This window comes from Heptranchias perlo, chromosome 18 (genome assembly GCF_035084215.1).
Source record: "Heptranchias perlo isolate sHepPer1 chromosome 18, sHepPer1.hap1, whole genome shotgun sequence".
Taxonomy (NCBI): Eukaryota; Metazoa; Chordata; class Chondrichthyes; order Hexanchiformes; family Hexanchidae; genus Heptranchias; species Heptranchias perlo.
This window is the reverse complement of record NC_090342.1, coordinates 1,902,272-1,916,574: the sequence shown is the minus strand read 5'-3', so window position 1 is coordinate 1,916,574 and position 14,303 is coordinate 1,902,272. Positions and strand designations below refer to the sequence as shown.

At 43.6% G+C, this 14,303-nt stretch overlaps 1 protein-coding gene across 1 annotated transcript in view; it reads left to right on the top strand.

Moving 5' to 3' along the window:
• Positions 1-14,303, top strand: part of rfx4 (regulatory factor X, 4) — a 166,969-nt gene that overhangs the window by 26,895 nt on the left and 125,771 nt on the right. Inside the window, exons 10-12 of the mRNA XM_067999991.1 lie at positions 6,856-6,978; positions 7,990-8,106; positions 12,373-12,507. Of these exons, the coding sequence (XP_067856092.1) occupies positions 6,856-6,978; positions 7,990-8,106; positions 12,373-12,507 (375 nt within the window). The remainder of the gene's footprint in view (positions 1-6,855; positions 6,979-7,989; positions 8,107-12,372; positions 12,508-14,303) is intronic.

Here is a 14,303-nt window from a genome sequence, read left to right as displayed (position 1 = left end):
CAGAACCAGGGGTCACAGTCTCAGGATACGGGGTATGCCATTTAGAACCGAGATGAGGAGAAATTTCTTCTCTGAGGGTGGTGAACCTGTGGAATTCTCTACCACAGAAGGCAGTGGAGGCCAAGTCATTAGATATATTCAAGAAGGAGATAGATATATTTCATAATGCTAAAGGGATCAAGGGATATGGGGAAAAAGCAGGAACAGGGTACTGAGTTAGACGATCAGCCATGATCATTTTGAATGGCGGAGCAGGCCCGAATGGCCTACTCTTGCTCCTATTTTCTATGTTTCTATGGTATAGATGCCTGAGTCCGAGCATTATCACTTTACCCTAAGCTGCACCCTCTTAAGGACTGTTATATCCTTCAATATGTTCTGGGTGGTCTAAGCACTGCCTAATACAATAACGATGTGGAGATGCCGGTGATGGACTGGGGTTGACAATTGTAAACAATTTTACAACACCACGTTATAGTCCAACAATTTTATTTGAAATTCACAAGCTTTCGGAGGCTTCCTCCTTCCTCAGGTGAATGTTGTGGAAATGAAATTCTGTGATTTATAAATGCGAAGGGTTCGAGGATTTCATTTCCACAACATTCACCTGAGGAAGGAGGAAGCCTCCGAAAGCTTGTGAATTTCAAATAAAATTGTTGGACTATAACTTGGTGTTGTAAAATTGTTTACAATAATACAATAACAGTATCGCCTTGTTCACATTGTATTCTATCCTACGTGTCATACTTGTGTAGAACCTTGGTTAGACCACACCTGGAGTACTGTCCACAGTTCTGGTCTTCATATTATAAAAAGGATATAGAGGCACTGGAGAAGGTGCAAAAAAGATTTACAAGGATGATACCAGAACTGAGAGGATATAAGTCGGGAAAGACTTAACAGGCTGCGGGCTCTTTTCTCTGGAAAAGATTAGGCTGGGAGGTGACCTGATGTAGTGAAAATATTTCCACTTATGGGGAGTCCAAAACTGGGGGCCATAAATAATAGATAGTCACTAATAAATCCAATAGGGAATTCAGGAAAAGACTTCTTTACCCAGAGTGGTTAGAATGTGGAATTTGCTACCACATGGAATAGTTGAGGCGAATAGCATGGATGCATTTAAGGGGGTGCTGGATAAACACATGAGGGAGAAAGGAATAGAAGGGTATGCCGATAGGGTGAGATGAAGTAGGGAGGGAGGAGGCTCCTGTGGAGAATAAACACACAGACCAGTTGAGCTGGATGGCCTGTTTCGGAGCTGTAAAATTGTATGTAAAAAGCTCCAAGTTCCTCTGGGTTCTTGTTACATTTTTGTTTACCACTTGCTCAGCTTCCAGTTTTAGTATCATCTGCAGACTCAGACATCATGTTTCAATGCTGTCAACCAAGCCACATATAATCAAAAAAGGATAGAACAGGGTACTTTCTAAATGGTAAAAAGTTAAAAACAGTGGATGTCCAAAGGGACTTAGGGGTTCAGGTACATAGATCATTGAAGTGTCATGAACAGGTGCAGAAAATAATCAAGAAGGCAAATGGAATGTTGGCCTTTATATCTAGCAGACTAGAGTACAAGGGGGCAGAAGTTATGCTGCAGCTATACAAAACCCTGGTTAGACTGCACCTGGAGTACTGTGAGCAGTTCTGGGCACCGCACCTTCGGAAGGACATATTGGCCTTGGAGGGAGTGCAGCGTAGGTTTACTAGAATGATACCTGGACTTGAAGGGTTAAGTTACGATGAGAGATTACACAAATTGGGGTTGTATTCTCTGGAGTTTCGAAGGTTAAGGGGTGATCTGATCGAAGTTTATAAGATATTAAGGGGAACAGATAGGGTGGATAGAGAGAAACTATTTCCGCTGGTTGGGGATTTTAGGAGTAGGGGGCACAGTCTAAAGATTAGAGCCAGACCTTTCAGGAGTGAGATTAGAAAACATTTCTACACACAAAGGGTTGTAGAAGTTTGGAACTCTCTTCCGCAAACGGCAATTGATACTAGCTCAATTGCTAAATTTAAATGTGAGATAGATAGCTTTTTGGCAACCAAAGGTATTAAGGGATATGGGCCAAAGGCAGGTATATGGAGTTAGATCGCAGATCAGCCATGATCTTATCAATTGGCGGAGCAGGCACGAGGGGCTGAATGGCCTACTCCTGTTCCTATGTTCCTATAATAAATTGCAAGGATCCAAAAACCAACCCACTTGTAGCTCCTTTCCATTCCTTTAATGGCTAACTGATTTTTAGCCAGATTCCAACAAGAACCCTGTTCCCATTGCAGGACTCCCCAGTTAATCTCATTAAATGCCTTTTTAAAATCTTAATCTCGAACATCTTCTGCATTTCTCTGGTCCACCATGGCTGTACTATCATTGGGGGATACAGTAAGTTAGTTACGTGTGACTTCCTCATCCTGAGCTCGCTGTCCTTTTATGAAGCCTGTGGTTTTCCATTGTTCATCCAATAAATTCCTTAAAATGGAAGGTATTTCTCTAAAACAGGCTGATCTGTTGTTTCATGATATATATTTTGGAATCTTTTTACAATTAAAGAAACAATAACTGACACTTTCCAATTCTCCAGCTATCTCCTGAATCTGGTGAGTTTTTAAAATTTCACTTCAAGCTTTGCTAATTCCTATCATTATTTCCTTTCAAACATGATTATACATTTGAAGAAAGAAAGTGTTTTTACAAAGTGCTTTTTATGACCTCAGGCTGTCCCAAAGGGCTTTACAGCAAATTAAGTACTTTCGAAGTGCAGTCTCTGTTGTAATGTTGGGAAATCATATCATATAGTGGGTACATTACAGGAGGAGGCCAATCAACCCACCGTGCCTGTCCAGCTCTTTGAAAGAGCTATCCATTTAGTCCCATTCCCCAGCTCTTCCCCATAACCCTGTAAATTTTTTCTCCAAGTATTTATCCAATTCCCTTTTGAAAGTTATTATTAAACCTGTTTCCACCGCCCTTTCAGGCAGCGCATTCCAGATCATAACAACTCGCTGCGTAAAAAATGTTTCCTCACGTCGCCTCTGGTTCTTTTGCCGATCACCTTAAATCTTTGTTGCCTTAAGAACCTTTTTACAGCCATGCACTGCCTGTCTCCTCTTCTGTCTTTGCAAGAATCTGTTCCCTTTCTGTGTAAGGACAGATACAGAATTAGCTGCTTGATAGCTTTTATTTTCTTATCCTCCAATTTCAGTTCCTCATGATCGTCTTAGAATGGACTGGGGATACCCCAGATCCTGTGTCTGTTGTGTGTGCATTTAGAAAACACTGGATCAATGGTGAAACTGACCCAGGCTCCTATTGAATGCCTGCGACTCTGAAACAGCCAAATGCATTGACTTTGGGAGACTGAAACAGGATTGCTTTAATCAGAATTCTGATCTCAATACCTGTGAAACCAGCAGGAGCCTGACATAGCAGTGCACCACATGCTGGAACTGCAGTGACCCCATCTCTTAATCTATCCAATCCCTTAACTCAGCTCTGTGATTTTATATTTTGGTTAATTTGAAAAACCCTTTTGAGTTACTTGAGATGTTTTCTTCAGTCAGTTACCAGGAGAGGGCAGAGGTTCCCCATGGTACAAGGGGCCCTGGTGCTATTTGCGAATGTTAATGCCTGTATGGGAAGGCTATGCTGCTCAAAGCTGTACCTCATGGCAAATATACCAAGCCTTCTGTCAACATTCTCTTGGTTGGACCTCATTAACAGACCCAGGGCAGAGGTTTCCTGCTAGTTGGTGAATTTAAAGCTGTCATGCACTCTCTCCCTGGATTTACTTGTGCAGTTCAGTGATCCATTTAGCCTGCTTCTCCAACAATTATGGGATCACAATTTGAAGCACAGCAAAGCAGGGAAAATCTCTTCTTATGAAGCATCTCTCAACACAGCGAGGCCTGACTGCCAGTGTTACAGTGAGCTTTGATCAGGTAAATTGATCCTTGTGCTCTCAATGGTCGATTCCCTCCACTGTGTCCTCTCCATGCAGCAGAGTTTGACTGGACATCACACCGAATATAAAAGATGCACAACAGGTGAAAAGGAAGTGAATTGGGGAAGAAAGAAAATTACAAAAGGTGAAAGTAATGGGCGGAGAAGGAAAAGATGATTGGCTCGTGAAACTGAGCCAGGCGCCTTTGGTTGAGGGATAAATATCGGCCTGGACACCGGGGAGAACTCCCCTGCTCTTCGAATAGTGGCTGTGGAACTTTTTACGTCCACCTGAGGGGGCAGACGGGGCTTTGGTTTAATGTCTCAACTGAAAGACGGCCCCTGTGGCCGTGCGGCGCTCCCTCGGTGCCGGCCGTGCGGCGCTCCCTCGGTGCCGGCCGTGCGGCGCTCCCTCGGTGCCGGCCGTGCGGCGCTCCCTCGGTGCCGGCCGTGCGGCGCTCCCTCGGTGCCGGCCGTGCGGCGCTCCCTCGGTGCCGGCCGTGCGGCGCTCCCTCTGTACTGCACTGGGAGTATTGGCCTGGATTTTGTGCTCAAGTCTGTGGAGTGGGACTTAACCCATGATCTTCCGATTCCGAGGCGAGTGTGCTACACCTCAAACGCAGAGTAATAGAAATTCTGTTGGTCATTGCCTTTTCTCCAGCGAAAGCTGGTTCAGAAAAATAAACTTACTGTAATTTTTAATTGGTCAGTTTAACAAGATTGCCTCATTCATGTAAATATCTGGCACAATTCCACAGCGATACAAGAAGCTTAACATTGCTACTTTCTATTGATGTGAAATTTTGATAGATACCCATCTGCCCCCAGTCACTCACATTCTCACGCAGAGTAATCCATCCTTACTGTGGTGCTGGAAGTATAAAAGCTTAAGTTGAGTTTTGCAGAGTTTCTGTGGGACCTTTTCCTCACTTGCATTAATGTGGCAGTGTTCCAGATAAGCCCGCACAAGGAACATTTCAGCACCATCTGGAGACCACAATGAACTGCCCCTGCTGACTGCCATCCTGCAGTGCTAGCTTCTGTGAAGACTCCACGGAACCAGTTGAGCATTTTCGGAGTTTCAAGCTGGCTCACAAAGCGCGCTCCCGTTACTGCTAAACAGAGCCTGCCACTAGTTGTGAAATAGTTCACACTTGGCTCTGCAATGCCCACTTTTTGTGTGTGTTTTAGTGCCTTTCACTTTGAACTGCCCAGTTAAATGGGCAGATAGCAACTCCACATCCCAAACCAATGTCTCACTTAAATTTAACTATGTGATTATCTTGATTCTCTAAAATTGCTGCAAAGAGAAAAATTGATTATTATTTCCTTACTTGATTGCGACTAAAACTTTTCTCAAAGTAGAATTGCAGATTCTGTAGCATCAGTCTGGTGCATTCAAATTTTGTTACTTTTTTTTCATGTTTTATTTCTAACTTTACCTGTGTGAAAAACCATTTTAAATAGTGCAGGTTCCTTCAGCTGGGAGAGTATGATGGGCATCCAAGTGATTGCTGCCAATGGCCTGCTGTTGGGAGATGGCAGTGCCATAGGAACAGGAGGAGGCTATTTAGCCTCTCGAGCCTGTTCTGTCATTCAGTTAAATCGGGGCTAATCTGTACCTCATCTCCATTTACCCGCCTTTATCCATAATCCCTTGATATCCTTACCAAACAAAAATCTCGTCGATCTCCATCATCTAAATTTGAATTGACTCCAAGCAGCCGCAGCCTTTTGGGGGAGAGAGTTCCAGATTTCCACTACCCTCTCTGTGGAAAAAGTGCTTCCTGATTTCACCCCTGAACGGCCTAGCTCTAATTTTCAGATTGTGTCCCCTTGTTCTGGATTCCCCCATCAGTGGAAATAGTTTCACTATCTACATTATCAAATCCCTTTTAACATTTTAAACACCTCGATTTGATCACCCCTCAACCTACTAAACTCGAGGGAATACATGCCAGGTTTGTGTTGTCTTCTAGCGTTTTTGTGTGTTGGAGCATTTCATTTGGTGGGTTGACTGTGAATTAACAGATCTCATTGCTGGTTGTGGTAAGCAGATTATTGGTCAGACACTCAGTGATTGAAATGAGTGATCTCCAGTGAGAGGCAGGGACACTGGCTGCTCTATCCTGATTTTCACCGCACTAAATTTACGGAGAAAATGGATGTAATTAAAAGTATATGGGGTGTAATCCCAGTGATTATCTGATAGACTAACTGGAAAATTGGCCAGAGTGCTAGTTAGTTCAGTACGAATTTGACAAGAATGCCAGTTTAAAAAGTGCAGTAATCTTGCTTTCTATTGCAATCCTCCAAACTGTTTGTTTCCAAATTTACTAATCGGGCAGGGTCTGAAACACTTTGTGATGCTGGAGTGCTCCATCTCTGTTTGGGAAAGAGACGAGAGAATAACTCCATCGTGGAATCATTAAGTAGAATTGTGGAACGGAACCAAAAGAATGTTCTCGCACACAGCGCTCTTTAAACTGGTAATCTTGTATTTTTCATTTTGATGCTGAGATGTTGTGACAGTCAAGTTGATCCCAGTGTGTTCTTTGTTTTGGATTCAATCACAGGTGATTTGTGCCTTTTTCTCGTTTTAGTCTTCATGTCCTTTAGCTTTTAACAGAACGTTTTTCTTTATGGCCAAAATGCAGTTTTCTGAACGCTGAATATGCGACTCCTTGTAACCCACTCTTTTGCAGCCTTATTAATTTGCGGATACCTAAAGGGAACGAGAGTGAAGTCCAATAGTGCTTCCTTGCCAAAGCCAGATGGCACAAAGTGTGAGAGAAACACCAATCCCTGCTCTGAATTCATGCAACCAACAATACCCCATTAGCATAAGCAAATGTTACTGTGCCGACAGGAAATGCTAATATTGCTTCTGTCTGTCTCTCCTATTGTAGGCCATGGGAGTAGAGAGTGATCAAGAGATTGTACAGATGATTGGTACAGAGGATCCCGTGATGTCTGCCTTTGCTCCGAGTTTGGAAGAGTGTCAGAAGGCTCAGATTTTCACGCAGATGCAGGTGTGCCTTTACAGAAATAAACCCCAGTCACTTCAGTGTGTATGTTTAAACCCTGCCTTGTACGTCTGGCCATATAACCAGCTGTCCAAACCCAATGAAAACGGCGATTCCGCAAACTGAATAAAGTGATAATGTAAGCGTGCCTGTTTCTTTATTTTTGCTCATTAAACATTTTAAAAACGGAAGTGATTTAACAAAAATGAGCAAACCAATCCCAGCATCTTGTAATGTGCTATAATACTATGGTTCTATTACAATGGTACTCATTTACTTTGTAACATGTAAAATGAAAAGAATTTGATTTTAAAATTGTATAAGTATAGTAAGTGAAATGTTTGCTTTTGAGGAGATCTATGTTTGTTTAGGTGACCCACCTCCACCCTTCGTAAACTTGAGCTCAGCGAAAACTCTTCTGCCCATATCCTAACTCTCACCAAGATCCATCCACCCATCATCCCTTTGCTCGCTGACCTACATTGGCACCCGGTCCAACAATGCCACGATTTTTAAAATTCTCGCCCTTGTGTTCAAATCCCTCCAAGGCCTCGCCCCTCCCTATTTCTGTAACCTCCTCCAGCCCTACAACCCTCCGAGATCTCTGCGCTGCTCCAATTCTGGGCTCTTGTGAGCCCCGATTTCCTTCGCTGCACCATTGGCGGCCATGCCTTCAGCTGTCTAAACCCTAAGCTCTGGAATTCCCTCCCTAAACCTCTCCGCCTCTCTATCTCACTCTCCTCCTTTAAGTCGCTCCTTAAAACCTACCTCTTTGACCAAGCTTTTGGTCACCTGCCCTAATATCTCTTTAAGTGGCTCGGTGTCATAATTGGTTTGATAATCGCTCCTGTGAAGCGCCTTGGGACGTTTTACTACATTGAAGACGCTATATAAATGCAAGTTGTTGTTGATGGACAGTAAGGGAAAGATAATTCTCATGTCAAATTAAACTAGCAGCAAGGTTGTGAAATATTATTTCATTCGGCACCTGCTCAACTCATTCCTTCTGACTTGCAGGCATTGAAATACATTGGAAATAAAGTACGCAGGCAGAGAATGTGGGGAGGACCGAAGAAAACCAAGATGGAAGAGGCCAGGGAGCTCCTTGCATCGACTGTACTTACTCACGTGCCTGTAAGCATCGGGCCAGGCTGGAGTGGGCTGGTTGTGCAGTATTTGTATTTGCTAATACAGTCCCCACGCTCAGAGCGGGGGTTAGCATGATTTGCCCGCCGTCCACGATGGCCGGTAAAACCATCTTAAGTTGTAGGAATGAAACATTAGCCCCAGACGCCCTCCAGAGGATTCAGAGTGTAAACTGTTATTTGGGTTTTATACACGGGGGATTTGTAAATGATTAAACCGCGAAGATAGTACAGCAGGGCCCCGCTGTCAGATCCAGGACAATGCCATCTACAGCCCCCGCACGGGTTTCATTTCTTCTACAGGCAAAACCAAGCTCCCTGTGGCATAATATGAAGCTTGTACCCTATTAACCACCTCGCTCATTAACCAAAAGCAGCCCCTGGCGTCAGTACTTTGATCAGTCGCACCTCGATACTGACTGGGGATTGTTGAATGAATCATTGTCATTTTAGAAAATGTGAAAGGGCTTCTTTGCTGCGAAATGAGAAAAAACAGGAAGTTTGTTGCTACGTCGGTAAGTACAGGGGATTGAACAGCCCAGGAATAGCTGGCGCACTTAATACATTACAAGTGGCACCTTTGTAATTGACTCCCACAGTGATGGCAATTGGTTAGCACCATTTGCCCGATAGAGCCCGCTGCCTGTGATTAGTGAGGACGGTGTAAGTGGTGGGGACTGATCATATCCTGTCAAATGTAAATAAAAACAGAAAGTGCTGGAATTACACGGCAGGCCCGTCAGCATCCGGTGAAGGGAAGAGACGGGCTCACGTTTCAGGCGGAGACCCTTCGTCAGAACTTTGACCACGGATCGATGATCAAAACAATAGCTGGTCCTGTCCGCACATCTCTTCAGATGCTGAGTGCAGACAACTTTGTCAGAACGGATGAAGGGACTCTGTCGGAAACGTTAACCTGATTTTTGTTGTCTTTGCGGGTCTGCTGTGGTTTCAGAATTTTCTGTGTTTGAATCAGATTTCCAGCATTTAAAGTTTCCTCTCTATTAGTGTATTTCTCTTTAAGGTGCATTTACATTAAGAATAAAATTTAATCCTGTGCATGTCAATATTTCAGAAGCAGATGCCAAAAACATTTTAGACCCTTTTACCATTTATTTTAAAAGACAAGCTAAATTTAGCAAGTTTTTTTGAAAACAAGCCGACTAAATCTTTTATTAACTAGCCTCATTTCCACTTACAGTTTAAATTTGATAAATCCTCTTTATAATATTTTTTTTTAAAAAGCATGATAATACTCTTTGTTCCCTTTTATTCAGCCAACTGACAACACTATCTTAGTTTCCAGTTTTCACTTTTACAAGTCTCTTGTGACGTACCCTCTGGGTAAATATATGTGTATATTTCTATCTCTCTATTATACGTGGCTATATTGATCAGCACGTGGAGTGCCTTTTTCATTGGGCGATTTTATTTTCCTGTATGGGCAAAACAAAACGGCCTCGATGTTTAAAGTCCTGCAGCTGTTTTCCTTACACATTGCAGACAATTCTGCACCCAACAAATGTTCCCGTGGTAACCCATTCTGCCACCAATCTCCAGCAGATTCCAGTTAACCAATTAAAATAGTCCCCGCACTTGGCCATGGCAACAGGACCAAACCAATAACTTTTTTTTGCTCATTTGAAAAGACTTCATATTGTTCTAGACTTCATGAAAGTCAGCAGCATCTTAGTTCATGGTAAGTCACCTTGGTTTTTATCACTATTTAATTACATTTCCTAAGCTCCCAAGGTATATATAGTAACACAGTAAACAGTTTCAGGCAGGAGAAGACCTTCGGCCCATCTAGCCCTCTCTATCCACAGTAGTCCCTTCGGCCCATCTGACCCACCTATCCACAGTATTCCCTTCGGCCCATCTAGCCCTCTCTATCCACAGTGTTCCCTTCGGCCCATCTTGCCCTCTCTATCCACAGTATTCCCTTCGGCCCATCTTGCCCTCTCTATCCACAGTATTCCCTTCGGCCCATCTTGCCCTCTCTATCCATAGTATTCCCTTTGGCCCATCTTGCCCTCTCCAACCACAGTATTCCCTTCGGCCCATCCAGCCCGCCTATCCACAGTATTCCCTTGGTGCATTTCTAATAAACCTGAATCCCTGTCTAATTCCTTCTTGAAATCCATTAAGGTTTCTTGTTCCACCGCCCATGCCAGTAATCTGTTCTTCAAACTGACCACCTTCCTCCTGCATTTCCTATTCTCTTCTCCTTAATTTGTAAATATGACCGCTTGTGCTTAAATTCTGTACACGGCAGAAAAGCTTCCTTGGATCCAATTTGTCCAAACCTTTCATAATTTCAAACACTTCTCTCATGTAACATATCTGTTCTAATTCAACAGAAAATATGTCAAAGGGCCATTTTGGAATCAATGTCCTCTTGGATGTAATATTTATCCAATATTGCAGGCACTTGTGGCTGATGATTTCCTCCTGTTGGATACTTTTTGTACTCAACACTGTTGATGTTATCCCTCTATACCCACATTGTCTCATCCCTCTACTCATTAGTCTCCCCACCCCCTTTACATAATTGTTGGCCTCCATGAGGATATGAAAATCAAGGATGTTTAATACCAAATACTATATGATTATATATGTTACCTTTTGTTTGAGAGAGAACTGGAGATAGGATGGCAGTAAAACTCTCTTGATTTGCTGATACCAAATTGGATGGGGCTGTAAGCAATAGGGAACAAATGGCCCAGTCACAGAAAGATTTGGGCAGGTTGGGGGGATTGGACCAAAATGGGGTGGGGGGAATGTCGTTTAGTATAGAGAAATGCAAAGTCATGAAATTAGGAAAAAGAAACACAGCTGAAGTATAAAATAAAGGGGAAAAGCCTACAGGCGAGATACCTGGCGTTTCTAGTGAAAACATCTTAAACCATCTGCTCAATCTGGTGAAGAAAGTTATATAATACTTTAGGATGTATAGGTCAAGGGATTGAGCTCCAGTTCTGGGAAGTGATGGTTAACTTGTGCAAAGCACAGACCCACCCCCAGACTTAGAATTATGTACCGTTCAGGGCACATGGGGACACATCCTGGCCTTGATGCGAGCACAAGGAGCGACAACTAAATTAATAAATGGGATTGAGGTTTGAGGAAAGGAGAAGGGTGCTTCAGCTTGGGAAACTGTGGCTTTGTGATGGTCTTGTCTTCAAGGTAAGCGATGACCTGGATCCCAGAGTGAGGTTCAGTATTAACACAAGCTCTAGGACAAGAGGATGTTGATTCGTATCACACAGTTAAAATGGAACTTCTACACACAGGGCAGGAAACATGTTAAATAGCTGACCCAGGGAGGCAATGGAAGAGGAGAATGTTATAAATTTTAAGAGGGCGATAGATGTTTGACAAATGGGGCTGATGAAGGGCATTAGAGATAAAGTGGAATAAGAAATTTCTGACCTATGGAACTGGTCCTGTTGATGGAGATGGTCATTTCTGGTCCTGTATAATCTTATGTTCCTCAGGAAGTTGAGACATCTGGGGGCAGGGGAAATATTTTAAGTGGGCAATGATGTCATGGGTAACAAGATCCTCTGGAGTTAATTTGATTACATGCAGGAGTTGCGGAAGAATTTCCCTAAAATTGGCTTTTTTTTCTTGCCTCCCTGGTGTTGGCATTACTCGTGTTTAGGGAGGGTGGGGCTCAAGGTTACAACCTCTGATGGATAAGGTGAGAACTGATGGCTAGGGTCATCTTTTCTCACCTGCCATTTCTCATCTTTCTTTACGTAACTGGGGGTTTGCGGGGCTTTGATAAGGATAAATAAGGAAAAACTGTTTACAGTGGCAGGAGGGTCGGTAACCAGAGGACACAGATTTACGGTAACTGAAAAGAACCAGAGGGGAGATGAGATTTTTTTACACAGCGAGTGCTTATGGTCTGGAATGCGCCACCTGACAGGGCGGTGGAAGCAGATTCAATAATAACTTTCAAAAGGGAATTAGATAAACACTTGAGGGGGAATAATTTGCAGGGCTACGGGGAAAGAGCAGGGGTGTGGGACTAATTGGATAGCTCTTTCAAAGAGCTGGCACAGGCACGATGGGTGCCTTCTGTGCTGTATGATTCTAACTCACCATTTGCAGTTTGTGGCCCCTTGCTATGCACAATTGGTTGCCGTGTTTGCCAAAGAGGTCTGCACTTCAAAAGTAACTCGTCAGTTCTAAAACACTGAGACGTCCCAGGACGTTAGATAAATTAAAGCTTGTTCTTCCTCTACAGGTCAAAGAATTCAACTTCCGTGCAAAGTGCATCTACACCGCCGTCATGGTACGCAGGGTGATTCTAGCTCAAGGGGCCAACAAAGTAGATGACAGAGATTATTATGGCAATAAGCGTTTGGAGCTGGCAGGACAGGTGAGTTTAGTGTCTTGCTTTTTCCTCCCCTTTGCCTTTTTCCTCGTGTGGCCATTTTCCTTTACCTCAGTGAGGCCATTGCCTCACTAAGATGGTCTTTTGTATCATGTAAGTTTCCTTTGAGTCTCTGGTTCCAATCCATCCCAAAGAGATGCAGGAGAGGACATCACTCAGCGACCTGATACTGCCCAGAAATTGATAGCTCCATTAAGTGGCCATAAGTGTGATCAGTATAGGGTTGTGAAAATGCCACACTTGTTTCTACGGCTGGGTTTGAGTCACGTTGAGATAGTACAGCTGTATCTTTTTGTTGCACTTCACACATCTTAAACCAGGCCAGTTTTTCTTTGATGGCTTTGGATTGAGAAAATGGGTAGTGCTCTGTTCTCCAGCATTAACATATTTCCTTCCAGTTGGTATAACCAGCAGGCCACACTGCCAGTAATGGGAATCTGACATAAACATGCATATTTAAAAACATAGAGGTGCAGAAACTGCTGCAAGCAAACTGGGTTTGGAACAAAGGTTTCTTGAGGTTTTGAATTTCTGCTCACCCAATGCTACCTTCACCAGGAAACCAAACTTAGTGATGAAGTTTAAGAGTAAGACTGAACTAGCAGCAGTAAAGCAAACCCGTATCTAATCCAGATAATGATGAATGCTGGTGAGACTGTAACCCGACAATGTCCCAAGATACACTCCCAACCTCGGGTCCTCTGGCAGCAAGATGGACAAGTGAATGTGGCATAAAAGTCATTTGAAGTATCGACTAAATTACAGGGGATCTTTACAGCAGCATAAAAAATGCCTTGGATCACACAGCCATTCATTAGTTGAAACATACTTAGAATGAAGAGAAATTTAAAAATTAATCCCTGCCAGAGTGGTACAGAACTAAAATCGCAGGAAGTGCACAGATCATTCCATTTGGCGCTAAGTCCAGATCAGCAGCGAAACCCGACAGATGTTAACTAGTAAACCTGTCCCTCCGCTCCCGATAAAGTGCAAGAAACCGCATTAAACCACAACAAATCAGCAGCGTCAGATCGTTTGCAAAATTTCTTTGCTGCTTTTGGTCTTTTGCTCTTTCTACCTGTCCAGTCAAGTAGCAGATGTTGTTCGAGGTGATGTGGACGGGTTCATTCCTCGTCCTCCCTCCCCCCCCCCCCCCCCCACCCCCAAATCAGATCTGGTACTGCATCTTTGAATCAATCATGCCTCGCATTCTGCATTCTCTTCAATAATTCTACCCGCTGCACCTCTTGTCTTCCATCGATTTGAGGCATCCCAAAGCTACTTTATCTCTGCCATACACCACAGTTAATCCACTCCTCGAGGCACTAAATGCACCTTTATTGAAAGGAAACATCGGCTGTTTTTCTGTTCCCTCAAAAGCTGTCCCCTTTCCACCCATCGTCCACCCTGATGCGAGCTCTCCTCAGATTACCTGGTAACTTCCTCTTGAGTTTACCTGGAGGATTGTGCAATTTCACATTTTGAAGGAATACTTTGATAAAGCCGTACAACGACTATGCCTTCGAATATTTGGGGAAAGAACCATATTTATTTTATTTTTAAAATGGCACATTGTACCAACGTTCCACACCATGACACAGAAAGTCCATACGATCGAACCAATCTCTGCACAATCGCCAGTCTCCGCTGACTGGCTGCGAGTGCGAAGGAGGGGCCAGGAATTTCCCTGAAGGATGGGGGGAGAGTCATCCCAAGGCTGCGATTGTTCGTGCCTCCCCCGGCAACAGGTTCAGAGAGTTGCTGGTTAGAATTGCCAGTCA